At 38.6% G+C, this 25,968-nt stretch overlaps 5 protein-coding genes and 2 long non-coding RNA genes across 12 annotated transcripts in view; 3 read left to right on the top strand and 4 right to left on the bottom strand.

The window, feature by feature from the left end:
* LOC116920420 overlaps window positions 1-25,968 on the bottom strand; it is a 92,477-nt gene that overhangs the window by 54,551 nt on the left and 11,958 nt on the right. The gene's annotated exons all lie outside the window — the stretch shown is intronic.
* LOC116936145 overlaps window positions 52-25,968 on the bottom strand; it is a 38,197-nt gene continuing 12,280 nt past the window's right edge. Inside the window, exons 1-14 of one of the 2 annotated variants that reach the window (XM_045175001.1) lie at window positions 7,541-8,105; window positions 6,750-7,091; window positions 6,180-6,655; window positions 6,006-6,119; window positions 5,711-5,924; window positions 5,142-5,641; window positions 4,905-5,045; window positions 4,618-4,838; window positions 4,285-4,443; window positions 3,613-3,879; window positions 3,370-3,521; window positions 1,827-2,070; window positions 1,548-1,688; window positions 52-1,432 (exon numbers count right to left, since the gene is read on the bottom strand). In XM_045175001.1, the coding sequence (XP_045030936.1) occupies window positions 1,277-1,432; window positions 1,548-1,688; window positions 1,827-2,070; window positions 3,370-3,521; window positions 3,613-3,879; window positions 4,285-4,443; window positions 4,618-4,838; window positions 4,905-5,045; window positions 5,142-5,641; window positions 5,711-5,924; window positions 6,006-6,119; window positions 6,180-6,655; window positions 6,750-6,910 (2,946 nt within the window). In that variant the 5' untranslated portion in view covers window positions 6,911-7,091; window positions 7,541-8,105 and the 3' untranslated portion in view covers window positions 52-1,276. Of the gene's footprint in view, window positions 1,433-1,547; window positions 1,689-1,826; window positions 2,071-3,369; window positions 3,522-3,612; window positions 3,880-4,284; window positions 4,444-4,617; window positions 4,839-4,904; window positions 5,046-5,141; window positions 5,642-5,710; window positions 5,925-6,005; window positions 6,120-6,179; window positions 6,656-6,749; window positions 7,092-7,540; window positions 8,106-25,968 lie in introns of those variants that run through there. The other variant, XM_045174997.1, reaches the window with a different exon arrangement.
* Window positions 94-811, top strand: LOC123473845 (meiosis-specific nuclear structural protein 1-like). Its single transcript, XM_045175376.1, has 3 exons — window positions 94-236; window positions 303-506; window positions 578-811. The coding sequence occupies exons 1-3, from the start codon at window positions 153-155 to the stop codon at window positions 809-811; spliced, it is 522 nt and encodes a 173-aa protein (XP_045031311.1). The 5' UTR covers window positions 94-152.
* LOC123473914 lies at window positions 7,245-7,869 on the top strand. The gene is made up of 2 exons (XR_006648372.1): window positions 7,245-7,333; window positions 7,443-7,869. It is a non-coding gene; the product is annotated as an uncharacterized LOC123473914 (long non-coding RNA).
* Window positions 11,691-12,033, bottom strand: LOC123473901. The gene is made up of 3 exons (XR_006648349.1): window positions 12,020-12,033; window positions 11,887-11,963; window positions 11,691-11,801 (listed from the first exon to the last, which is right to left on the bottom strand). It is a non-coding gene; the product is annotated as an uncharacterized LOC123473901 (long non-coding RNA).
* On the top strand, window positions 12,070-15,664 carry LOC116934990 (MAGUK p55 subfamily member 7). Of its 5 annotated transcripts, none has more exons than XM_045175094.1 (10): window positions 12,070-12,392; window positions 12,455-12,589; window positions 12,677-12,700; window positions 12,814-12,981; window positions 13,056-13,178; window positions 13,253-13,326; window positions 13,394-13,518; window positions 14,091-14,267; window positions 14,329-14,531; window positions 14,589-15,664. In XM_045175094.1, the coding sequence occupies exons 1-10, from the start codon at window positions 12,159-12,161 to the stop codon at window positions 14,904-14,906; spliced, it is 1,581 nt and encodes a 526-aa protein (XP_045031029.1). In that variant the 5' UTR covers window positions 12,070-12,158; the 3' UTR covers window positions 14,907-15,664. The 5 variants fall into 5 exon arrangements, with proteins under 5 accessions (XP_045031029.1, XP_045031024.1, XP_045031022.1 ...); XM_045175089.1 differs by having other exon boundaries at window positions 14,010-14,267; XM_045175087.1 differs by having other exon boundaries at window positions 12,071-12,392; window positions 14,004-14,267.
* Window positions 16,525-25,267, bottom strand: LOC116918682. Its single transcript, XM_045175014.1, has 15 exons — window positions 25,091-25,267; window positions 22,069-22,411; window positions 21,483-21,972; window positions 21,384-21,402; window positions 21,209-21,322; window positions 20,915-21,128; window positions 20,355-20,845; window positions 20,128-20,259; window positions 19,840-20,060; window positions 19,510-19,665; window positions 18,799-19,104; window positions 18,550-18,707; window positions 17,779-17,974; window positions 17,520-17,642; window positions 16,525-17,404 (listed from the first exon to the last, which is right to left on the bottom strand). Exons 2-15 carry the CDS (start codon window positions 22,389-22,391, stop codon window positions 17,366-17,368), a joined length of 2,982 nt encoding a protein of 993 aa, XP_045030949.1. The 5' UTR covers window positions 22,392-22,411; window positions 25,091-25,267; the 3' UTR covers window positions 16,525-17,365.

Raw genomic sequence — 25,968 nt, 5'->3', positions numbered from 1 at the left:
AAGATCGAGAGCGTAAGAAGCGTCGCCTAGCAGAAGAATTAGACCATTGTATCAGATTGCAGAATCAATGGAAAGCCATCCAGAAGTTTATTGAAATGGAGGAAGATAGATTAATTGAAGAATGCCAACTCTAACGACGTCGCTTGAGTCAAATGCAGCAGCAAGGAAGGAAAGAGAAAGCCGAGAAACTTGCTTCCATCCGCCATCGGCTTCAAAAGGCTTTAGAAGTCGAGGAGGTACATCATAAACACGTGAGAAATGACATTTTTCAAATTTTTTCTTCTTCAATCAATTAAACTTAGCGCCGGCGACGTGAAAGAGAAGAGTTATGGATCGAATACGGTTGTGAAGAGAAGGGAGAACTGGAGGACAAAAAAGCTGAAGAATTAGAAAAGATGACTCAAGCCCAACGAATCAAATGGAATGAAGATATGGCTGAACAATTGCGCCAGCTCGAGCTTAAAAAGAAAGCGCAGAAAGAAGAAGAACTTAACGAACGTTTATGGGTAAACATACTGACGATTTTCTAATTTCTAGCAAAAATGGGATTGATATACTTTTCGAATTTTCTTGATAGATGCTGGAGCAAGCTGCGTTGGAGGAAAAGGCTGAACGAGAGGCCGCTGAACGAAGACACAAGGATCTCACGCAATTGCAGAAAGAACAGGCGGCCTTACTCGAAGAGCGACGTCAGCTGAAGAAATTGGAATTGGCCGAGAAGGAGGAAGAACGACGCATGGAAGAATTGCGTCAACAGGCCGAAGACGAAGCGATCGCAGAGGAAAAAAGAAGAATCTTGGAGCAATCATAAAATTCTAGTTACGATGTAGCAGGTAAGCACGGCATGTATTCACCACACGACGATGGGCACGTCCTTCCGACCTTCTCTAAATGTGAATGTAGGGTAGACATACGTGGCGACGCTGAAAAGGCAAGAAATAAAAAAGACCCTCGAAGTTAACAAGAAAAAAAAAACGACTGCAATTTGCTGATGGCGATGGAACACGTAAGTTTCCACCAATCGCGATCACGATTTCATTTCCATCACGATTTTTATCTCCAATCACGAAATATTCTTTTTTTTGCAATTGGTGAGATGCTTTCAGTCCTAAATGAAAAGCGGATTAACTATAGACGCACGAGCCAGTGAAACAATCAGATTTAATAATCTAACATCTATAGTTTAAAAAAGGCAAACTACATTTGGATAAAAATATCATTCAAGTTTTTTTTTTTTTTTTTTTTGCAGGACTAAATTTTCTTCACTTGGTTCTGTTTAGAAGATTAGCGCCTTTAGTCGTTTAAAAGGACCACGTCTTCTATCACTTAAGGTCCATGTCAATATGTCATCCTCATCGGATTCTGTTGATATTTCACTGCCCGAATCAGAAATGTTACTTTCTTCGAACGCGAATTCAAGTAAGCGGCTGAACTACATTGAAAGAAAATGGTTCGCCCGATTATAGATTGTGTGACATGGTCAAATAGTATAATAATCGTCAGGTTGAATTATTTGAAATCTGTGGATCGAAGCAGATATCACTTACCCCGAAATAATGGACTATAAGTTTATTCTCGTAAAGGTTTGTAGATTTTGTGGTGAAAAATGATATATTCATTGCGCTCTTTTTTATATCCATGTTGACTATATCTATTTTATATCCATGTTGACATATTTGTACCCAGTCCTGAAAAGCATAAAGTGGAAGAGAAAATAAAATTTTGTTTAAAGTTAAAAGAATTTTTGTAACTTTAAGCGCGTAGCATTGTTTGATTATGTTAAATTATGGCTAAAACAATGATTTTCTAAACAGATTTTTTCTCACCTCCGCTGACCAAATCATTAAATTCTTATTGCCCCCGGCTACAAGAAATCGACCGTCCGATGAAAAGGCGACCGTTTCTATGACGACCGTTTCTAAGGCGACCGTTTCTATGACCGTATCTTCGATCGCGGCTGTTGTCCGTTTTCCAGAGGATTCCAAATAAAAACGCCGTTTAGTGGCGATGTAGGGGAGAGTGGGGGCAATTGATACACTTTTTGGTTTTTTGTATTTCTTGAAAAAAAAACTAAAAAGTTTAATATAAAAATTATATAGAATTGTAGCCTATTATCTCAGCTACTAAACGATATTTTTTTTATGAGAAAAGATTAATTTTAATAGTAGTAAATTGTAAAAAACTGAGGTCGCTTCGAGTGTTTCAATTGCCATGGTAGCAGGGCAATTGAAACGGTGTGTCGACGCAATTGCAACGTGGGTTTTCCCATAAGGAAGCTTCTTCATACCCACATAAAATGAAAATCACGATATCTCAGCAGCCACAACTGCTAGTGTGATCAAATTTTACCATTAGGTACAATGCGATATACAGATTTTTAAAATATGCTTAAAGTAGATCGTAATTTAGTTTAAAATATTTAAATAATTAAATTTAAAAAAAAACCATTAAGCAACATGCTTTTTTAAATAAATCCCAAACAGGGAATACAAGTATTGTAGTTGTGTTAACATGATGATTTACATTTGTTTAAATGAATTACATCAAATACTTGCAAAAAAAATGCAACCAGTGAATATAAACAAAGTGTTTCAATTGCCCTGCAATAGGGTCATCGTTACATTTAATTATTTAAAATTATTTAAGAGTGCAGGGAAAAATTTAAAGGCATTAAATTGTAGAAAAATGAATTGCAAATCATCTGAAACTAATTTTATTACTAAAATGTAGCGTTTTAGGGGTTAAAACAAAAAAATTGAAAACGCAAATTTAACAGACGAAGAACAAAAAACAGTTTTTTCGAGATATCTTAAAAAGTTTTTAATAAAAAAACTCGTAAATTTTTCTAAACTTGTAAACCCCCTCATTCTATTAACCCTAATTTTTTCAAGAAAATTCCTCTTATACGGCGAGAGAAACAATTTTTGTTTCAATTGCCCTGTGTCTCAATTGCCCCCACTCTCCTCTACTAAATGACAAAAAGAAACCCATCAGAGGATACCGGAACTGAAAACAAAAACATCGGACAAGGATTTTACACCAATTCACAAAGCGTTTTCTTTTTTTTAATTAAAAAATGCCTATCCCCTCGTACGGACTCCTTTTTAATTGCGGACATTTCCCCTCCTTGAGCTGCTTACTTTCCATTATTGATATTTAAATTTGGCAGATACCAGCTGACAAGTCTGCATTTACTAATTTCAGAAAAAAAATTGTTCGAATCCCCGCCCCCGTGGCTAATAGATTTTAATTCAGTCGCAACGATTCATCGGGTGATTCGCATTGAAAAGAATAGACGCGCACTTTCAAAAGGCCTTCGGTCAAACAAACAATTTGGTAGAACTAGAATTTAAGTTTTAAATGACTTACTAAGCAAAAGTGAAGTTTTTGGCCGATTTCCTTGCCATTTCGATTCCGCCCTCTTCTTCCCCATTTCCTGTGCATAAGCGCCAAGCAAATTCACTTCGATGTTCTTCTAACTCCAGGCTATAAATTGGCTTGTCGTCGTCCATAGACCAAATCTGCCAAGAAGAAAAACGACGAATCGAATAGAAAAAACAAAATTCAATTTCCTCAAAATCATTCCATTACGTCAATAAACAAATTATTTACCTTGATCCCCTTATCACCACCACTGGCCAAATATTGGGTCCTTTCATTCCACTCCAGATAATAACATTTTTTTCCATGTGTGAATTCTTTCAAGAGTCGAGTTGTTGTCAAATTGTTTTCCTCCATTTCAAAAATTTTGATCGTTCCATTAAAAGAAGAGACGGCGATTCGATTTTCAGAGATCCACTTCACAGCCACGTTTTCACAGTCAATTGTGGTGATCACGTCGCCAATGGATGAATCACATACGAAAAGGTGATAATTCAACTGGATGAAGAATGGTGAAGAAAAAGAAAATAAATTGGCCAAACGTAAAAATAAATTGACGAATAATGGGCATAAAAAGGCGCAGTTTTGACTTTGCTGAACTGACATCTCCGCACGTTCACTTTATGTAAATGGAGAATTCAATTTTCAATTTGAGGAATGAATCGTTAATTTCAAACATCAAATCTAAATGCTTTGACTGTAACAGTTTCTTTTTGACCCATTCAGAATAGTGACGATGTTAATGAAACTATCCAATAAACTTCAACTCTTTTTGAATGGCTTCGTCAAGTAAATTTTAAGCATTTCCCAAAAATTAAATAAATAAAGTAAAGGACAGATAACTGACATGAAGATGAACCCAAGTTTGTTGATGGGCCAATCAAAGCTGACATTGTAACTTACCTTATGATAAGCAGCAAATAAGTTGGGCCTAGTTGAATTCCAATTTATTTGAGTCATAAAACCCAGAAATTTCTTTTGAAAGAGGATTTCGCACTCTGGGTAACTCCATACGACGAGAGTTAGATCAAAAAATCGAGCAGCTAGTCGTGTCCCGTTAATCTAATTCAAGATTTCACGTTATATTTTCTCTTAGTTGTACGGATAAATTATTTCTGTCTGTCCGTGATTTCGTTTTACATTTATCCGTAACAACCAGATCAAATTCAGATGTTGTTAGGGGACTATGTTTCCGTACGAAATCAGGGATAAAAAGTCAGTCCATTATTGACTTACATTCCACTCAAGCGAATAAACTCTCTTAAAGTTTAGATGATGAAATGGGATTTCTTTCTTTTTTCTCCAATTGGAAAACGGAATAGTCAAATTTTCTGTAGTGTAAAATATTAACTTTTTCTCATTGGCATATACAAGAATCGGTTCAGTGGGGTGGGAACGGATTATGTAATCCCCACCTAACGACGCTTCAACGAGCCTCAATTGACATTTGCTTTTGTCTAAAAAAAGAAATAAAAGAATCGTCATAATCAATTCATTTTCAAATGAAACGATTGAGTTTTTACCCATCCCGTACAATACAGCGGCTAGTTGTTTTATGACCTCAGGCAATCCGATTCTTTCTTCTTCTTTAAATTGAATCATATCCTCAATCAACTTAATCAAACCAGCAGGGATTCTTCCGTTTACGTCGTCTGCCGCCAAATCTTTTTCAAACATTTTAATTAAGTAAATTTTAGATAAAGAGTGAAATTCTTTGCTGCATTAAATGAAGTAAAGAAATAACTAGTGGAATGACTTACTTTGCTTGTAGTTGTCGAGTTCCTCCGGTTTGTTTTGAACAATATTAGTAGGGACAGAGACTTGATTTTTCCCAAATGGATGTGTGCCACGCGTCAGGAAATAGAAAAATACACATCCGGATGAAAACGTGTCACTTTTGATTGTTCCATGTGGCAGATCGGTAGACTTGTTTTCAGTGTCCATTAAAACCACAAGTCTCTCAGGTGCTAGCCACTGAAAAGCTCCTCTAATTTCGCTCTGCGAAAAAGTCTCCGAAAAATCTTCCCGAGTTTTCTTAACAAACGACAAATCAGAGACTTTCATCTGAACGGGCGCCGTCATTGAAATGAGGATGTTTTCCGGTTTAATATCGCGATGCACCAAATTTCTCGAGTGGATGTAATGCAATCCATTGGCGATTTGATAAAGGACCAATTCGTCTGGTGGCAATTTCGGTCCGCTGTATTTATTTTGGCAATAATCCATCAATGTCCCGGCACACAATTCCAAAGCCAGATGCCTGTCCAGAGGTTTCAACAAATTGTTTAATTCAAATAAATTTGGGAATGAAATTAGATGGCCATTTTACGTGAATTTATTGTCGGCAGAATCAGCGACGTGCCAGAGTTTCACCACATTGACGTGACTCAATTCTATGTGTGTACTCATTTCTCTTTGAATAATTTCTCTTTCAGCTGTTGTCGTCGACATTTGTTTGACTGCAACGGGATCGCCGTTAAATGTCCCCTCGAACACTTGTCCAAAAGTTCCACTACCAAGTCGTTTGCTGGTGTTGACTTGGACTGCAAATTTAATCAAAAAATTAATTACATTTTAGAAAATGATTACTTAGACTATACACGAAACGGAAATTCTTGACTTGCGTGAAAGTGCTTCTTTAAATTCCTCATTTGCTACTTGTAACCAATTGAATCCTTTTCCTGGGGGATTTATCATATTTTTGATGGGCTCGTACGCAAAATGATTTTTACCCAAATCTCAATGAACAAAAAAAGACAATTTAGAGTCGTAAATGCGGTGAATGTATGCAAATTTACTTTCTAAATTGACTGGATTGTTTTTCTTGAGGTTTATCAAGATTGACTTAGAATCACAACCAAAAAGGTGTCCGCCACGGGTAAGATAATAAAACAAAATGCATCCAGCTGCAACGACATCTTCGGTGGCGTCTTTGATGCCTTCCAGGGAGTCAGTTTCCTCTGACAGTGTCCAATACTTTCTCAGGCAGAGTTTCACTTCAGAGGAAATGTTTTCTCCTTTTTCCAACAGCCGTTTGCTATAACTGAATTTGCTCAATCCAAAATCTGAAATTTTCATGCGCACAGGACGGGACTGGGCAGCAATGACGACGTTTAACGGATTTAAATCGCCATGTACGATTCTTTTGCCATGCAGATAGCTGACGCCGTTGGTAATTTGATAAAGAACTTGCGATTCATTTGGCATGGCTCCCTTGTACTTGCTATTGCAATAATCGTATAACGTGGCACTGTACGGTTCCAGAGCAAAATACCTGGACCACAAATAAAAAATGAGATTGTCTTTATTTTATACTGCTCATTCCTTAGCCATTAATGTGAATATAAATAAATAAATAAAATAAAAACCTCCATCCATTGGCCACGTCCTCCTCATAACTGTAAACTCGTAGGATATTGTTGTGATTGAAGATAATGAGCATGTCAGCCACGTCTTTCCACCCATCAAGGCAGTCTTCATTGTTCTTCTTATTGGGGCTTCTTTTTGTTCCACTTCGATCATTTCCCATTTTTCCCTTCGGTCACGGGGTTTACTAGGATATTCCATGCGCTTCCAATATCCGCCATACATCCCGTCAACGTATGGATTTAAACGCTGATTGTTGCAAACCAATTTCTTCCCATTAAATAACAAATCCTGTTCTGATTTCAGCTGTTCAGCCTCTGCCATCTTCTAACAACTTGTAGATACTACAAAGAAAAACAAAAAAGTTGATAAATGTCACTTGTATTGTAATTACGAACCCTTATGTCATGAAGGAGGAATGAAGGAGGAGCTGCTCAGGGAAAATTTTGTGCCGATTCTTCCTCGTGCAGCAGCCAGTATGGGCACACAATTTACGACAGGGCTTGATGTGAGCAACGCCTCCTCCTTTACTCCTTCATGGCCCTACTCTTCATCCATTGCTGCTCTCCTCGCAACTGCTGGCTAAGTACGTACATGGTTTTTACTTACGTAACGCCTAACGCCACACGTCAGGGAATCCAATGGCCTTAGTTAATGGAACTTCCTCTAAAAGTATCTTTGCTATTTCGAGATAGGCAACAGCCGTATCGTCCATCCCCAATTTAAGAATCGATCGATCTGCCCTTATCAATGCCAAATGGCAAAGCAGGAGCAAGTCAACGAAGAACCTTACCTTGCAAGCATGCAGCCAATGCCTCTGGCGTATTTGGAACTTCAATTACTTCCGTCTTTTCAACTTCGTTGAGATTTGATTTGATCTGACCAAGACACAATTAGTCTTCCAATACGTCCAAACTCCAAACTACTACTATCCTACGCAATTACACGGGAGAGTGGAACCGTTTACACGAGAAAGAAGATCTGGTATTGAAGAAAGGGTAATATCCTGGTTTTGCTTGCCGTGCACAAACATGAAGTGAAACGACCACCGCCCCGTTTCCCGGATATTTTTGGGCGGTTGGTTGGCAATCTATTTCGCACGAAATACACATGTAAACATTCTGCGTTGCCAGTTTGATTTAGGTAAAAAATTCGCTTTGTAGTATACGCAAATTCATATCATAATTACGTAATAACTAAGCCAGAGTAATAGATTAGGCTACAATTACAATATAATCTATCTAATTCTAATCTATGACTCTGACTAAGCAATCTAAAAGACCTAGGACTCTGCCCCGGTGCAAATATGGGTTGACCTTGATGAGCTTAATAACGAAAAGTGTTGGCATGATGCTGGAAAAAAAGTGAAAAATTATACATTTTCTGTGTCACCGTTCCAGCACGTTCCGTTGTTAGCTGGCCAGTAAACCCATATTTGCACCGGGCACCGGGGCCGAGCACTAAGTAAACCTCTTTTACGGTGCGACCGGTGCGACGGTGCTGCGGAGTAGACCACGACCACCATGGTGTAAAAGGGAGGTGTACCAACTCTTCAGTTAAGAAGGGTATCTCAGCTGAAGCCTCTTCGTGGTACAAGGTTATCAATCGTCAGAGACGCCTGGTGGCCGATCTTGAACTAAATGAAAAACCCACTTGAAAAATATTCTAAGTCCAAAACAGTGGATCCATCCCTATCGGCATTCGCTACGGGCCTACGGCCCATGGCAATAAGATGGCATTTCAAAATTAATGTTATTATCTTTCTTGTTTGGAAAAAAAAATATTTAAAGTACTGTATGATCACACTCTATATTTAAAAAGAAATTAAAAGATAGTTTAAGTATTACTTTGTATTAAATTTCTTGTATGGGCATTTTTGGCCAGTTTGAAACTCGCCTGGACTGTTGTTTGTTCTTTGGACAATAAAACATCTTTCAAACGTTTAGATTCAAAATAATATCTCACTTTTACATACTCCATTATTAAAGTTCCCATATTACAATGGCGATGAGTATCACAAAAAAGGGGCAGTACATTGGTTAATTTAACTTTTGCTATACACTCTTGGAATGTATCAGTGATATAAATATGATTAAGTGACTTAAAGTGGTTTGAGACAACTTTTTCAATTGCGCACAAAGTTTGGTACATTGACAGGGTGACAAACACCAGTCCACCTTTGGTTCGAGCTCTCGTGTATGCATCTGCGTCAAAATCACTTGGTAGATCTGCTTCTTTGGTAATTACGGTCTGTCTGCATGCCTCACACTCGAAAAGGTTTTCTCTCGTTTTCACCATGTAACCTGCTACATCGTATATGAGAAAGTTACCGATTCTATCTTCTTTGGACAAGGGCAACTCGTTCACGTAACGCTTTCCCAGCTCTTCCATTAAATCATCTTTCATTGCTACCCTTAAATCAGCAGCAGCCTTAGCATTGTCGCGGAATTTTTTAATGAGACACTCCTTAAAATCGACGAGCACCCTAAAATGGTCATCATTTTCTACATTTGCGTTCCGCAATAGTATCTTCGCGGGTGTGTACAATGACATCATCCTGATAATATGTAGAAAACTTGTAGCCGTTGGATGTGTATCGACTGAACGTATGCGCCCAAAAGTCATCTATAGGCAAAAAAGGATAGTTCATTAAACGATTATTTGCATTTTTTTTTTACAAATATATACCTCTAAGGCGTCTTGGTTCCATTTTGCTGTCAGTAAGAAATCGTATTTCTCTAAAGGGTTTTTTGGATTCAATAACTCTTCTGTCAAGTCAATGGTGCTACGGATAGACAAGCGCCAGCCATCTAGAGTCGTATCTGACGCAAATGCGGCCATTATTGGACGTTTTCCAGGATTGCGATGGCACTCCTCAGTTAACTCTATTATTTTTAGCATGTCTTCGAGTACAGATTTTTTCCCCTTTGTTACCTTTCCCTCCATTTCGACTAAATTATTCCAGTTGTTCCCATTAATTGACTCACCCTTGTGTCGTCCATTCATAATGTCAAATGTGTCATTAATAAGCTTTGTAAGCTTTTCTGTAGCTTCCGATCCTAATAAAATAATGAGTTAGATTTAGAAATCTGGAAGATTTAATAAGGTACCATTGAATAAATGCGCTGTTTTTTTGTCTTCTCTTAAAAATTTTAAAGCCATGGCCATATGTTTGGAGTACAGCTGTGTGGCCAAGCTTACCGTCATTCTCTGCCAGGTTGATGGCCAAATGTGAGCAAGTTTTAACTTGGGAACCAATTTCAAACCAAGCAACCTTTGATGCTCAAATACTCTCTGATAGAACATGTGGTAGACAGTGTGCCCGGCAAACTGAGAAACATAAAAAGGAAAGTGTTAGTCTCCATTTGCTTAAGTATACTTTAAGCACATTTACAACCTGAGCAATTTTGTGATGGAGAAAATGATTTCTAGTGCATATCGTGCATATCCATGTTATCACTTCGAGTTTGACAACCATCGACGAAGCACAATTTATTCACCATTTTTGGAAAGACGCTATCAAGGCGTCAACCAAACGACGCCATTAATGTGTTCAAACTTTCAGTACGACTAATGGAAAACCGTTGACGACTGATCCGAAGGTAACATTTGCTCACAAGCTCAAGAGATGGCGTTTACTATTGAGAACCTAGCAATGCCTACTGGTACCACAAAGAGGCTTCACAAGAGATACCCTTCTTAACTGAAGAGTTGGTACACCTCCCTTTTACACCATGCGACCACAGCAGAATTCTTGAAGTCTGGCAATGTCGAAATCCGCCATAATGTCTGGATGACGGTGTTTTTCGCTGTTCCCCCTCACTTTTGCATAGAGAATTATTTGAGTGAATTTTCCCCTGCACAATAAACAACGTGTATATTAGTATTGTAACCTACTCCATTTACTTATCCTGTTGTAGAGATTCGATTAACGACGCAGCCAACAATTCAACAGTTAACGATGCCAACAAACAGAGAAAATGAATAAATAAAAGTGAAAATTTACTTGGAAACACACAGAGAGTTCGTATCATACAAAAGCTTATTTTACCGGTGCTTAATCACATGAATTTTTCTCAATAAATCCTTGTAGGTACCTCCTAAACCATGTTAATTTGTCACATCCATAGTTCTTTGTCGTTTTGTTTTGGTTTATGGACATCCATCACATTACATATTTTCAACACATTTAACTCACAATCATCTGTTTTTCAATTTTCAAGATTTACCTTCCCAATATAAACATTTCAGGATCGAGTTGAACTCTTTGAACGTTGCCGGTTGCGGCTACTCGTTTGCGGTCTCATTTCGCCCGGTATAATTTTCGGTGTGCTGGACGGTGGTGGAGGGATGTTGCCTCCTACCGTATTGTTCCAGTAAGAGACTTGAATCCTGGGCACGTTGAAAGAGGTCGGCGGATGATGCGATTGCGAACGACCTTGTGAACGATGTCGATCAAACAGTTCGGCAACAAAACCAGCAGCTCCGCCCGAGTTATTTGTAGGCAAGACGGGCATGGAAGATCTTCGAGACGGATCGCCTGGCAATAAAACACTGGCGCCCATGATTCCACTGCCCGTCAATTGAGACGCAATGCTAAACGTCGATCCTTAACTGTTTCCATTTTGATCCGATCCTCCACCGCTTACAATTCGAATGGCTTTTTTCAGCGTATTTTTAACCTGTGGAAAGTGCATTCGTTTGAAAATCAAATGCAAATTCTCTTTTCAATTGAAACGAATTACCCAAGAGTTTTTGGTTTTGCCCGATGGGAGGAGGACGAGCGATGAGCGTTTAGAGAATTGCTGGAGGCTTGGCTCAGAAGAGGCTACAACTCCACCATGATGAAACGTTTTCAATCCCAGTCCGGGATTCAATTGCATCTTGTCCATGTACTTGTAGATAATTTCAGCGCATTTAGTACGGCCCGTCAGACGGGCCCCTTCCACCGAACATAATCCCCGGCCGAAATCTCTCAGGACGGGCGAAGCTCCGGCCAATAGAAGCAGCCGAGTGCATCGAACTCGGCCTTGCAAAGCAGCTTTCATTAAAGCCTTTATAAAACAAATGAAAATGAATTCAATTTACATGTCTGACATCACAACGTTTGGAAAACAAACGAGGTATAGAATTTGTTACAGTAAGGCCGGCGTTGTTACGTATGTCGATGGATAAATTTGGACACAATGTCAGTAGACTAACGACATCTGCGTGACCTGTTATGCAATCGCTTTTAGATTTCAGTGATTCATTTCATCATTAGTGAGTATACCTGCTTGTGAGGCCGTGCACATAATTAACCTCATTTGCTTGTAGATTTGTCCAGACTGCTAGCTACGCTACATCAGACTAGAAGTGGCGATGATCTACAAGAAATAAACTTCCTCAACCAGGTTCTCACTTCTAAAGGCATGACCAACTTGCTTCGGGTGCACAAGAAAATTAGTGCCATAGTGGGGAAGCCCCACTCTGCCTCAGATACCAATGGCACCCTGGAATATGAGCCTGAGATGATTGTTCCTATAGTCTCAAATGTATTCCACATCTCCTGTGAAGTGATTGAAACTCTTCAGAGCTTTGTGCAACGGAGTGGAAGCAGGGACTCCAGGGAACTTATTTTGTTGCTGCAGCGCCCAGCTTTTCAAGTATAGATTGGCAACTCAAACAACCAATTTTCCTTATATTGATTGTATTCATGTTATTTCAGAGTCTGCTATTGGTCCATGACACCATATCTCAGAAAGATTATGTACCCAAATTACCTGAACCTCCATTTAACACTGTTGATGAGGATGAAGAAACCATCAAGATTGTTCAACTTGTCAAAAGCAATGAGCCATTGGTAAAGAAACCATTGAAAATATTTTCTTCTTCATTAGCTTATCTCATTGACATTATGTAACTTTCTTTCTTATTGCCTCTGGAAAAGGCTCAGACGGCTGAGCCCATTGTGGTGAGTTTTCCGTATTTGTGTGTGCATAAGTTTTGAATGCTGCAATGCGTCGCCCTATCGTGAATGAAAATCAGCGTTCAAAAATTCTAATCGATTTGTAATTTGCACGATAGGGAGCGACGATCAAGACGGACGAGCGAACGGGAAAAATTGTCATCGCCCGCGTGATGCATGGCGGTGCAGCGGATCGGTCGGGATTAATCCATCCAGGGGACGAAGTTGTTGAGGTCAATGGTATCGATGTATTGGGCAAAACGCCCAACGATGTTCTCGAGATTCTCGTAAGTTATCGATCTTTCCGGTTTCGTGCGATTTGGCTCGTCGTTTCAACGCAACTTTTGATTCTTGTTGGCAGCAAAACGCCGAAGGAACCATCACATTCAAATTGATCCCGAGTGAAAGCCAAAGGCCATCTAGGGAGAACCGCGTCAGAGTTCGAGCACTTTTTGATTTCACGGCTGCCCTTGATCGATACATTGTAAGCGAATAATAATCAATTATAAAATGTCCTTTCAATACGCTCGTGGTTCTAATCATTTGTTTCTCCTGAAGCCGTGTAAGGAAGCCGGGCTCGATTTTCGAAGAGGAGACATTATTCATATCGTTAGTCAGGACGATCCTTACTGGTAAAACAACCAACAGTCAACTCATTTAGCTGTCCATTAAATGGGCCACAATTTCATGTTTTAATAGGTGGCAAGCGAGGCATGAAGGCGATAAACAGATGCGCGCTGGATTAATTCCTAGCCGCATGCTGCAGGAGAAGCGCATCGCTTATGAGAGGGCTCACTCGGCTAACAATAACAGCGATCAACAAGGTGAGTCTGGCTTTTTTTTTTGTAAATTTATTTTCGCTCTCTTTGTAGCCATTTACAAATTCTCCGAAAAATACCAATTGCATGTACATTTAGTGATTATGGCCGTCCGCCAGTTTTCATATTCGTTCTGCCTATGAATTTGTAATTGTCTATGATTTTTATTATCAATTAAAAAACTCTAAAGAATCCCCGTGTGGAGGAACGCTTTTGGTGTCGTATTGAATCCCAGCGACCTCTTTTATGTTTGCCATCATAACAGTTTTATTGATGTTGCCTCTTGGATCGGCCTCCCTCTTTCTGCTCCAATAGAAATCAATACCCTTTGATGTTTGGATCGAGATCGATACATTCCTTGTTTAACTAGGGATTATAGTTTTCTGTTTGCTTGAATATTTTTTTGTTTTTCTCGGCTGCTGATTCGTTTTCTTTGTGTGTTTTTCGGTTACTGCTGGCTGTTTGCTCCCCCTGTTGAATGAAACAAAAAGAAATAGGTTGCAGTCCAGCACGTTCAATTGGCTCTTTCAAAAGCGAAAAGAGCAGCCCCACTCAAAAAGTCATGTACGCTCTGGCAGAGAATGAAGATTTCGATCGGCAAGAAATTGTCACTTACGAAGAAGTGGCCCGTCTGATGCCCTACCCAGCTGTTCCTCGGCCGATTGTCCTCATCGGCCCGCCGGGTGTTGGACGCAACGAGCTAAAACGGCGTCTCATCGCACTTGACCCCGACAAGTTTAGAACCACCATCCCATGTAATTCCACGTGCGAAACTATTCAAAACGAACAATTCAAAAATGTTTGTCCATTTCGAAGATACTTCACGATTGCCGAAACCGGGCGAAGCGGACGGAGTCGACTATCATTTCCTCGATCGACAGCAGATGGAACGCGATATCGACGATGGCCTTTTTGTAGAATTCGGTGAATACAAGGGGAACTTGTACGGGACGGCCAATCGAAGTATCAAGGAAATTATCGAACTCGGTTACACTTGCATCCTGAATCCGCATCATCAGGCGAGTCATTTCGTTTCCTAATGATGATGCTCTTCTAATTCTCTTTTGATGATGCAGGCATTGAAAACATTGAGGACTGGCGAATTCAAGCCGCACGTTGTCTACATCAAACCGCCGGGATTTAACGTTTTGCGTGAAACACGTTCAGCTGCTTACGCTCGGTCGACGTTCGATGAGAATTCTTCACGTGGTTTCACCGACGACGAACTCGCCGAAATGATCCGCAGCGGCCAGCGGATCGAACTTCATTACGGCCACCTCTTTGACGACGTTATCGTCAATGGCGACCTGTCGACGGCCTTTGAGCAGTTGCTCGTCGTCGCTCGTAAACTGGACACCCAAGCCCAATGGGTTCCCGTTTCTTGGGTCGTCTGACCTCCTCGACTTCTCTCTTTCTCCCTCTCTCTCTCTTTCTTAATCTCTTTGATTCATTAGGCATTCCCTAAATCTAAATCTTAAATCTTAAAAAAAGAAAAAAGAAAAAAGACATTCGTAACATTTTGCCAAGGAAGAATTTAAATACTCTCGCGAGTCGGGATAGGTCTGTTAGTTAATTTTATATACAAATAATTGTTAACCCTGCCATTTTCCCGTCCTTTAATTGTTTATTTTATTATTTATTCGAGCCCAAAGTTTTCAGAAAGCTCTGCCATATTATCCGCCCTCCTCCAAGTTTTGATTCCGTGCAGCAGAAACTCAAGTATAACAAGATAATTCACACAAGTTCTAGTCGCCGTTGTCTCTCTTTGACTCCCATTTCTTTTGTTGCCCGACTATGCATTTTTCCATCAGATTTCTGAATATGTGTGTCTAACTCTCGAGCGATCCCTTATATTTTAGAAATCTCATTTCAACTAAAAATCAATATTATTTCATTTCAGTTATTTAGAGTTTAAAAAACAGAATTTTTTTAGTTTCGTTTTGTTTGTGACGTTTTCCTTGTGGTCAGTATGAAATCCCAGTATGAAATCCCAGTATGAAACCAAATTAACCCAAAAAAGAAAATCAATTCCATGTCCCCCTTTTTCTCACATTATTCTTTAGCTGCGCCCCTCTTTCATTCTATTATGACTGCCCCCTGTCATCTGTATCATTTGCGCCATTACCCATTTAATGTATAGGAGATTGTCAGACGTGGCCTCTTTCGTCTTTTTATTCAGAGATTTTGATTAGTTAACGCTTTTCGTTTCCCCCGTCCAACATGGAAGACGTCTAAATTTCATACCTGAAAAAAGAATGGATATCTTATGCAATAATTTTGCCGCACTGACAAAAACGGTTATATTTTCGCGCACGAAATCACGGCTTAAAAGTGAGAAAATCATTTGAATCATGACCCACAGCAATGATGGCACTTCGTGGTTTTCAGGTAGATATTTGACTTCCGTTCTCCAATTGCTAAACGGATAGTCGAGTTTTCTACGCTGTACTTAATTAATCCTTAATGACAGGGAACCGTTAGAGGTAAAGGCGAGCGTTTCTATGTCTTTGAAAGACGTTGCGGCTTTTGTTCGCTTTCCAGACAATTCCAAGTAAAAACGCAACTGGATTTCGATGCACTAGATACGAGAAACCGTCAGATAATACTGGAACAAACAGCAAACAACAGACAACATACTCGCACAAACTCCTTTCCAATTCCGGACATTTTTCTTCCTTGACTTGCTTAAGTAAGAGAAATCCTTGCGACAGTAAGAGAAATCTTCTGTTTTTAAAAAGAGTTGTCCTAAAGCGAAACATTTTAAATTCCAGGGAACGAGAAGATCGAGAGCGAAAGAAGCGTCGTCTAGCAGAAGGAGCGACGTCAACTGAAGACGCCGGAATTGGCTGAGAAGGAGGAAGAACGACGCATGAAAATGTAATAACAAACTCAGAAATGAGTTCCCTACCACAAAACATCCAGGCCCAGTTCCGCCGGCACGTCCCGACTAAAGACAATCCAGATTTATGGTAAAATGGCAATTATTCTGATTTACATTCCAGAAAATACTAATGGCTGTGTGACAGTTTATTCATAAAGAATTGAAAAATTATTTTTTCAGTCTGTCTGCTTTTGCCCTTGGTGAGAGAAAATTGTTTTTTATGGAACAAATTGACAGGGTTTCCTGATTCGACAAGGTTTTTTTTCCTTTTTTTACGTTATTAAATAATTTCAATGTGACATAATATCTAGAATGCTACGTTTTGCTTTGACAGTTGCAACGTTATCCGAATTTTTAAAAATTATGGAAAAAGGAAGAAAAAAGCCATTACAATTATGAAATTTTAGTTACGACGGTAGCAGGTAGGCGTAAGAACGGCACTTGTTCACCATAAAACGATGGTCACGTCCTTAACTAAACAGGAATCTTGTAGGGTAGACAAACAAGAAGAAGCTGAAAAAGGCAAATGAAAAAGCATCTCGTAGGTCGTAGACAATGCGAAACAAAAAACAACTTAAATTTACTGATGGAGATGGAACACGCAGTTTTCCACCAATCGCAATGCTTGTGAAATTTTCCTTCTCTTGCAATCGGTGAGATTTTTTCACCTCTAAATGAAAATCAAATCAAATCTAGACGCACGATGCAGTGAAAACAATCAGAATGCAAAAATCAAACACGTAGTTTGAAGGGCCCCAGTACATTTGGATAAAAATATCATTGAAGCATATTTATTTCGAAAATATTAAATGGTTGTCTTTTGCAGGACATCCTGTTTTTCATTAGTTTCTATTTTGAGGAAGACCCCTTTAGGCGTTTTGGAGGACTAACGTCTTCGCTATCGGCGTCCACGTCTTCATCGTCGTCCTCGTCATCGGTTTTTGTTGATATTTCAATGGCCGAATCATAAATTTAACTTTCTTCGAACGCGAATTCAAATAAGCCGTTGGTCTACATTGAAAGAAAATGGTTCGCACGAGCATAAATTGTGTGACATGGTCAAATAGTAAAATAATCGTCAGGTTGAATTATTTGAAATCCGTGGATAGAAGCAGATATTACTTACCTCATACTCATAATTGACTATAAGTTTATTCTCGTGAAGGTTTGTAGATTTTGTGGTGAAAAATGATATATTCATTGGGCCATATTTCATATCCGTGATGACTTTGTATATTTGTACCCAGTCCTGAAAAGGATAAAGTGGAAGAGAAAATAAAATTTTGTTTTAAGTTAAAAGAATTTTTTAACTTTAAGCGCGTAGCATTGTTTGATTGTGTTAAATCATGGCTTAAACAATGATTTTCTTAATAGTTTTTTCTCACCTCCGTTGACCAAATCATTAAATTCTTATTGCCCCCGGCTGCAAGAAATCGACCGTCCGATGAAAAGGCGACCGTTTTTATGAGATGTCTCTGGAAAGACATGTCTGTCCGAAGACATGTCATGTCTTCGGAAAGACATCGCGGCTGTTGTTTTTTTTCCAGAGGATTCCAAATAGAAACGTTATGCATTCGAACACTAAATGACATAAAGAAACCCATCAGAGGATATCGGAACTGAAAACAAAAACATCGGACATGGATTTTACACCAATTCACAAAGCGTTTTTTTTGGTTTTTTTTTGTTTTTTTTTGGTTTTTTTTCATTAAAAAATGCCTATCCCCTCGTATGGACTCCTTTTTAATTGCGGACATTTAACCTCCTTGAGCTGCTTACTTTTCTTTATTGATATTTAAATTTGGCAGATGGTAGACCAGCTGGAAAGTCTGTCAGGTTCCTTTACAGGACTAACAGGGAAACGCATTGGATTAGGCAATTCATTTTTTAACTTTTTCCTTTCGTTTATTTTCCTGTATGCCATTCGCTTGGCATCCGCTATCGAATGACACTGCGTTCGTTAAACTTCAAGTTGAATTTACTAATTTCAGAAAAAAAAATGTTCGAATCCCCGCCCCCGTGGCTAATAGTTTTTAATTCAGTCGCAACGATTCATCGGGTGATTCGCGTTGAAAAGAATAGACGCGCACTTTAAAAAGGCCTTCGGTCAAACAAACAATTTGGTAGAACTTGAATTTAAGTTTTAAATGACTTACCAAGCAAAAGTGAAGTTTTTGGCTGATTTCCTTGCCATTTCGATTCCGCCCTCTTCTTCCCCATTTCCTGTGCACAAGCGCCAAGCAATTTTTTTCCCGCCGTCATCCAGAGGACACTCCAGGCTATAAATTGGCCTGTCGTGGTCCATAGACCAAATCTGCCAAGAAGAAAAAAGACAAATCGAATAGGAAAAACCAAATTCAATTTCCTCAATTTCATTCCATTACGTCAATAAACAAATTATTTACATGGATTTTGTTATCCCCACCACTGGCCAAATATTGGGTCCTTCCATTCCATTCCAGATTATCACAATGTTCTCCATGTGTGAATACTTTCACGGGTCGAGTTGTTGTCAAATTGTTTTCCTCCATTTCAAAAATTTCGATCATTCCAGGCCAAGAAGATGCCACGGCGATTCGATTTTCAGAGATCCACTTCACAGCCGAAACGCATTCACATTTAATTGTGGTGATCACGTCGCCAATGGATGAATCACATACGAAAACTTGACAATCGCCCTGGATGGTTAGCTCATTTAAGGATGGCAAGAACTGGACGAAAAATGGTGAAGAAAAAGAAAATAAATTGGCCAAACGTAAAAATAAATTGACGAATAATGGGCATAAAAAGGCGCAGTTTTGACTTTGCTGAACTGACATCTCCGCACGTTCACTTTATGTAAATGGAGAATTCAATTTTGAATTTGAGGAATGAATCGTTAATTTCAAACATCAAATCTAAATGCTTTGACTGTAACAGTTTCTTTTTGACGCAATCAGAATAGCGACGATGTTAATGAAAGTATCCAATAAACTTCAACTATTTTTGAATGGCGTCGTCAAGTAAATTTTAAGTATTTCGCAAAAAATAAATAAATAAAGTAAAGGACAGATAACTGACATGAAGATGAACCCAAGTTTGTTGATGGGCCAATCAAAACTGACATTGTTACTTACCGCATAAGCAGCAAATAAGTTGGTCTTGGTTGGATTCCAATTTATTTCATTGATAATTTTCGGAAGTTTCTCTTTAAAGAGGATTTCGCACTCTGGGTAACTCCATACGACGACAGTACCGCCTTCGAATCCAGCAGCTAATTGTGTCCCGTTAATCTAATTCAAGATTTCACGTTATATTTTCTCTTAGTTGTACGGATAAATTATTTCTGTCTGTCCGTGATTTCGTTATACATTTATCCGTAACAACCAGATCAAATTCAGATGTTGTTAGGGGACTATGTTTCCGTACGAAATCAGGGATAAAAAATCAGTCCATTATTGACTTACATTCCACTCAAGCGATTTAAGACTCCAAAAGTTTAGATGTTGAAATATGACTTCTTTCTTCTTTCTCCAATTGGAAAACGGAATAGCCAAATTTTCGGCAGTGTAAAATATTAACTTTTCCTCATTGGCACATGCAAGAATCAGTTCAGTGGGGTGGGAACTGATTATGTAATCCCCACCTAACGACGCTTCAACGAGGCTCAATTGACATTTGCTTTTGTCTAAAAAAAAGAAATAAAAGAATCGCCATTATCAATTCATTTTTGAAGGAAGCGATTGAGTTTTTACCCATCCCGTACAATACAGCGGCTAGTTGTTTGATGACCTCAGGCAATCCGATTCTTTCTTTTTCTTCAAATTGAATCATATCCTCAATCAATTGAGCAAGGATTCCTCCGTTTACGTCGTCTGCTGCCAAATCTTTTTCAAACATTTTAATTAAGTGAATTTTAGAAAAAGAGTGAAATCTTTGCTAAATTAAATGACGTAAAGAAATATCTATCGGAATGACTTACTTTGCTTGTAGCTGACGAGTTCCTCCGGGTTGTTTTTCGAAATATTGGCAGGGGCAGAGACTTGATTTTTCCCAAATGGATGTGTGCCACGCGTCAGGAAATAGAAAAAAACACATCCGGATGAAAACGTGTCACTTTTGATTGTTCCATTTGGGAGCTCGGCAGACTTGTTTTCAGTGTCAATTAAAACCTTAAGTGTCTCAGGTGCCATCCAGGGAAGAGTTCCTCTGATTTTACTCTGCGAAAAAATATCGTCCCGTGTTTTCTTAACAAACGACAAATCAGAGACTTTCATCTGAACGGGCGTCGTCATTGAAATGAGGATGTTTTCCGGTTTAATATCGCGATGAACTAAATTTCTCGAGTGGATGTAATGCAATCCATTGGCGATTTGATAAAGGACCAATTCGTCTGGCGGCAATTTCGGTCCGCTGTATTTCTTTTCGCAATAATCCATCAATGTCCCGGCACACAATTCCAAAGCCAGATGCCTGTCCAGAGGTTTCAACAAATTGTTTAATTCAAATAAATTTGAAAATGAAATTAGATTTCCATTTTACGTGAATCTATTGTCGGCCGAATCAGCGACGTCCAAAAGTTTCACTACGTTGACGTGATCCAAGTCGATGTGTGTATTCATTTCTCTTTGAATATATTCTTTTTGAGTTGTTGTCGTTGGCATTTGTTTGACTGCAACGGAATCGCCGTTAAATTTCCCCTCGAACACTAGTCCAAAAGTTCCTCTACCAAGTTGTTTGTTGGTGTTGACTTGGACTGCAAATTTTATCAAAAATTAATTACATTTTAGAAAATGATTACTTAGACTATACACGAAACGGAAATTCTTGACTTGCGTGAAAGGGCTTTATTAAATTCCTCATTGGCTATGTGCAACCAATTGAATCCTTTTCGTGGGGGATTTATCATATTTTTGATGGGCTCGTACGCAAAGTGATTTTCATCCAATCCTCAATTAACAAAAAAAGACAGTATATAGACGTAAATGCGGTGAATGTGTGAAAAACTTACCCGGTAAATTAACTGTATTCTTTTCCATGAGGTTTATCAAGATAGACTCAAAGTCATTACCAAAAAAGTATTTGCCACGCTTCGCCAAATTTGAATTACCTGAATTACCCTGACCTCTTGTAAATTAACTGGATTGTTTTCCTTGATGTTTATCAAGATTGACTCAAAGTCATTACCAAAAAGGTGTTTGCCACGCTTTAGATAATAAAACAAAATGCATCCAGCTGCAATGACATCTTCGGTGGCATCTTTGATGCCTTCCAGGGAGTCAGTTTCCTCTGACAGTGTCCAATACTTTCTCAGGCAGAGTTTCACTTTAGAGGAAATGTCTTCTATTTCAGACAGCTGTTTGCTATAACTGAATTTGCTCAATCCAAAATCTGAAATTTTCATGCGCACAGGACGGGACTGGGCAGCAATGACGACGTTTAATGGATTTAAATCGCCATGTACAATTGCGTTAAGATGCAGGTAGCTGACGCCGTTGGTAATTTGATAAAGAACTTGCGATTCGTTTGGCATGGCTCCCTTGTACTTGCCATTGCAATATTCGTATAAAGTGGCACTGTACGGTTCCAGAGCAAAATACCTGGACCACAAATAACAAATGAGATGCCTTTATTTTATACTGCTCATTCCTTAGCCATTAATGTGAATATAAATAAATAAAAAATAAAATTAAAACCTCCATCCTTTGGCCACGTCCTCCTCATAACAGAATACTCGTAGGATATTGTTGTGATTCAGGTTGCCCTTGACGAGCTTATCGGCCACATCTTTCCACCCATCAAGGCAGTCTTCATTTTTAATTCTTCTTATCGCAACTTGTTTTTTTAGATTAGAAGTTTTCGATTTCACGCTTTCCTTTTCAGCGCCTGCATTTTCATTTTCCTTCCAATATCCGTCAAACAAGAAAAAACCTTCACCAAAAATCTTGTTTTTGCAATCAAATCTTTTCCCCTTAAAGATAAAATCCTCCGCTGGTTCCGGTTGTTCAGCATCTGCCATCTTTTCAAAACTGGTAGATACTAAAGAGAAAAATAAAATTTAAAAAAATGTCACTTCGTATTGTAATTACGAACCCCCCACCCCTCATCTCCCTACTTCACAAAGAGGATAACGGCTGTTAATGTTGAAGAGGAGGTCCCAACTGATCTTAGTTGTCCATAGAAACAAAACTATATAGTTATTTAGCAACTTATAGCATATTATGCTTTATGTTATGTATAGGTCGTAACATAAATTATCCGGCATTTTTTTACCAATGCATTAGTCACATGACTGGTAACACAAAAACAAAAAAGATCGGGAATCCATAAAGGCATTTCTGAGTTCCCATTATTTTTTCGTCAAAATCATAAACTTTTATGTTTTGAATTTTTTGGAATTGCATTAACTCAGTATTGCGCGGAATCTCTTTTCATTAGAGGAATAGTGCTGGCGTGTAAAAGTAGCTACTAGCTATTGTGAAAAATTCGTTGGAAAATTCTCACCCATATAAGCGACTTATTGAACAACTTTGATTTTACACTCACATTTTTTTAGGGTCATCGAAGATGCTTCGAACTCGATGCGAAATGAAGAGTGCGTCGAATTCGGAGGGGTATTGCTTCGAAACAGGAAGACCCCTTCTTCGAAGACCTATCAACTAACATTCGATGATAGTATTCGTTGACCCCTTCGATGCATTTGTCGAAGATAGGAGAATTGAAATAAAAGATTTGGATGGGACTGGTATTGAACACGGGACTCCCGGGTCGCAGTCGGATACTCATCCACTGCACTAATCTAGACATATTATTTTGTCTTCACAATCATATGGTATTAGACGATAGGCGTTGGGACTTAGAAATTTTTCCGAAAATCCGAACATCACTTCCAATTCGCTTCCTACCACCAATCATAAACACCACACAAATGAAGATCTAATGGACAACGGTGCTGTGTTATGAAACTTGAATAAAAGGAGGTGAAATCTAATAAAATCCACATTTCTTTATCTTTTAGCCATATTGGTTGCCAGATGAAACTATTTATAGCATAGCTTCGAATTTGTAGCTTCGCAATAACATTGCTACATAGCTTCGGAGCTTGTTGTGGTATAAAATGGACGCTACGATGAATACGTCTACGAACTTTGAATGTAATAGCTCGTTTCGAAGCATAGGGGGTCTACGAATTAGGGGGCCTCCCTTCGAAGCTCGAACTTGGTGCTACGAAGCCTTCGACGCATGCGATGGTCATCGAAAGGGTCTCCGAAGCGACTATCCACTTCCTTCGGTGACCTTACAAAATGTGATTGTCGTTTCGAAGCATAGGGGATCTACGAATTAGGGGGCCTCCCTTCGAAGCTCGAACATGGTGCTACGAAGCCTTTGAAGCATGCGATGGTCATCGAAAGGGTCTCCGAAGCGACTATCCACTTCCTTCGGTGACCCTAAAAAATTGTGAGTGTAACTCTCAATTCCCATAAGGAATGCATTGCTGTTTGGGTAACTTTACACACCCATTTTCATCTGTTTATATCAGCCCCCCTACAACAGATATCGAGATGGAACAGATGCACGTGAATTCGTCATCTCTTTTTCTATACACACATTTTTTTCTGCTTTAGTTTTACTAGACCAGTACGGGAGTTATGGTAAAAAAACAGCGAAAAATTGGCATTTTTTGTGTACACTGTTAAAAAAGCCATTCGTTTTTCGAACGAAAAAACCTTCGAATCGTCAACAACCCAGATCGAAGGCTAATAAACTTCGAAAATTGAATTAGTTTCCAAGTTTCGATTTAAACCAACGAAACTTTCATTTTTTGAAGTATTTAACCTTCGAAAAATGCACAGCGGTTGTAGAGTACTTATACTTAAATACGAAAAAAAGTATTCTTTGTAGGGGTTTGTACTCTATATCTCTTTACATCGGCTTTGCTAGTCAGCCGCTCTAACCACAAAGCTATTTACTTTTAAATTCGATAATTTATTTTGCTATAAATGATTGGGGATTTGAATAAAGACTTGAAAAAAATTGTTTCTTCACAAAAAAGTGAGGTAATTGAGAAATGTGAGAGTGTGAGGTAACGTAGGCGACGGGAAATTGAAATAAAAGTATGAAAGCCCTTGCTTTTCTATAAAATACTTAAATGAAAAGTTTTTGTTTTACAAATAAGTATGTAAATAAAAATAAAGTACCTTGACTTATGCACTTTATTTTTTTAAGAACTTCATTTCTTGAAAAATACTTATCTAAAAACCTAACTATTTTTTTAAGTATGTTCAATGTGATAAGTGTAATCATTTTAGTTTAAGTATTGTAAAAACGAATAAAAGTATGGGATTTTCCTATTTCGGTACGCTAAAATCCCGTTATACCGTCGATATTAGACAGTAGTTTGAAAATCGAAGGTTTTAAACATTCAAATAACGAAAAAGTTTTTTTCGTTCGAATTTCGTTCGAACTTCGCAGTGTATTTTATACGTTTTTCAATTTTCGAAACCTCCTACAAATTTTCGAAGGTTAAAAACCCTTCGAAAAATAAAACCCTTTTTAACAGTGTAAAGTAGCCCCAGTCTACGGTACAAATTGGATAGTATTATTTCTTTTGCAATACGTGCAGACCATTGATTAGTCTAATTGACATTTGATTAATTGTACATAAATTGGGAAAAATAAATTAAACATATTTTAATATACAACTAAATGATAGCTTGCCGTAGAATTCCGATGAATACAGATACGTGGAACCGTTTACACGAGAAAGAAGATCTGGTATCGAAGAAAGAGTAATATCCTGGTTTTGCTAGCCGTGCACAAACATGAAGTGAAACGACCACCGCCCCGTTTCCCGGATATTTTTGGGCGGTTGGCAATCTACATGTAAACATTCTGCGTTGCCAGTTTGATTTAGGTAAAAAATTCGCTTTGTAGTATACGCAAAATTATATCATAATTACGTAATAACTAAGCCAGAACAATAGATTAGGCTACAATTACAATTTAATCTATCTAATTCTAATCTATGACTCTGACTAACCAATCTAAAAGACCTAGGACTCTGCCCCGGTGCAAATATGGGTTGACCTTGATGAGGTTAATAACGAAAAGTGTTGGCATGCCAGTCAACCCATATTTGCACCGGGCACCGGGGCCGAGCGCTAAGTAAACCTCTTTTACGGTGCGACCGGTGCGACGGTGCTGCGGAGTAGACCACGACCACAGCAGAATTCTTGAAGTCTGGCAATGTCAAAATCCGCCATGATGTTTGGATGACGGTGTTTTTCGCTGTTCCCCCTCACTTTTCCACAGAGAATTATTTGACTGAATATTCCCCTGCACAATAAACAACGTGTATATTAGTATTGTAACCTACTCCATTTACTTATCCTGTTGTAGAGATTCGATTAACGACGCAGCCAAAATTTCAACAGTTAACGATGACAACAAACAGAGAAAATGAATAAATAAAAGTGAAAATTTACTTGGAAACCCACAGAGAGTTCGTATCATACAATCCAATAGCTTATTTTTTCGGTGCTTAATCACATGAATTTTTCTATATAACTAGGTACCCACTTAACCATGTTAATCCT

This window comes from Daphnia magna, linkage group LG1 (genome assembly GCF_020631705.1).
Source record: "Daphnia magna isolate NIES linkage group LG1, ASM2063170v1.1, whole genome shotgun sequence".
NCBI classification, from domain to species: Eukaryota; Metazoa; Arthropoda; class Branchiopoda; order Diplostraca; family Daphniidae; genus Daphnia; species Daphnia magna.
This window is presented reverse-complemented; position numbering and strand designations above follow the sequence as displayed.

Excerpts from the sequence above, each read along its gene's own strand:
- LOC123473845 (XM_045175376.1), top strand. The coding sequence starts at position 153 with ATGCAGCAGCAAGGAAGGAAAGAGAAAGCCGAGAAACTTGCTTCCATC. Across the intron at positions 237-302 it reads AGGCTTTAGAAGTCGAGGAG|CGCCGGCGACGTGAAAGAGA; the intron begins GTACATCATAAA and ends AATTAAACTTAG. Across the intron at positions 507-577 it reads AACTTAACGAACGTTTATGG|ATGCTGGAGCAAGCTGCGTT; the intron begins GTAAACATACTG and ends TTTTCTTGATAG.
- LOC116934990 (XM_045175087.1), top strand. The coding sequence starts at position 12,159 with ATGACCAACTTGCTTCGGGTGCACAAGAAAATTAGTGCCATAGTGGGG. Across the intron at positions 13,179-13,252 it reads CTGCCCTTGATCGATACATT|CCGTGTAAGGAAGCCGGGCT; the intron begins GTAAGCGAATAA and ends TTTCTCCTGAAG. Across the intron at positions 14,268-14,328 it reads GTTTAGAACCACCATCCCAT|ATACTTCACGATTGCCGAAA; the intron begins GTAATTCCACGT and ends TCCATTTCGAAG.
- LOC116918682 (XM_045175014.1), bottom strand. The coding sequence starts at position 22,391 with ATGGCAGATGCTGAACAACCGGAACCAGCGGAGGATTTTATCTTTAAG. Across the intron at positions 21,973-22,068 it reads GACGTGGCCAAAGGATGGAG|GTATTTTGCTCTGGAACCGT; the intron begins GTTTTAATTTTA and ends TTTGTGGTCCAG. Across the intron at positions 17,643-17,778 it reads TAATGATTTGGTCAACGGAG|GACTGGGTACAAATATACAA; the intron begins GTGAGAAAAAAC and ends TATCCTTTTCAG.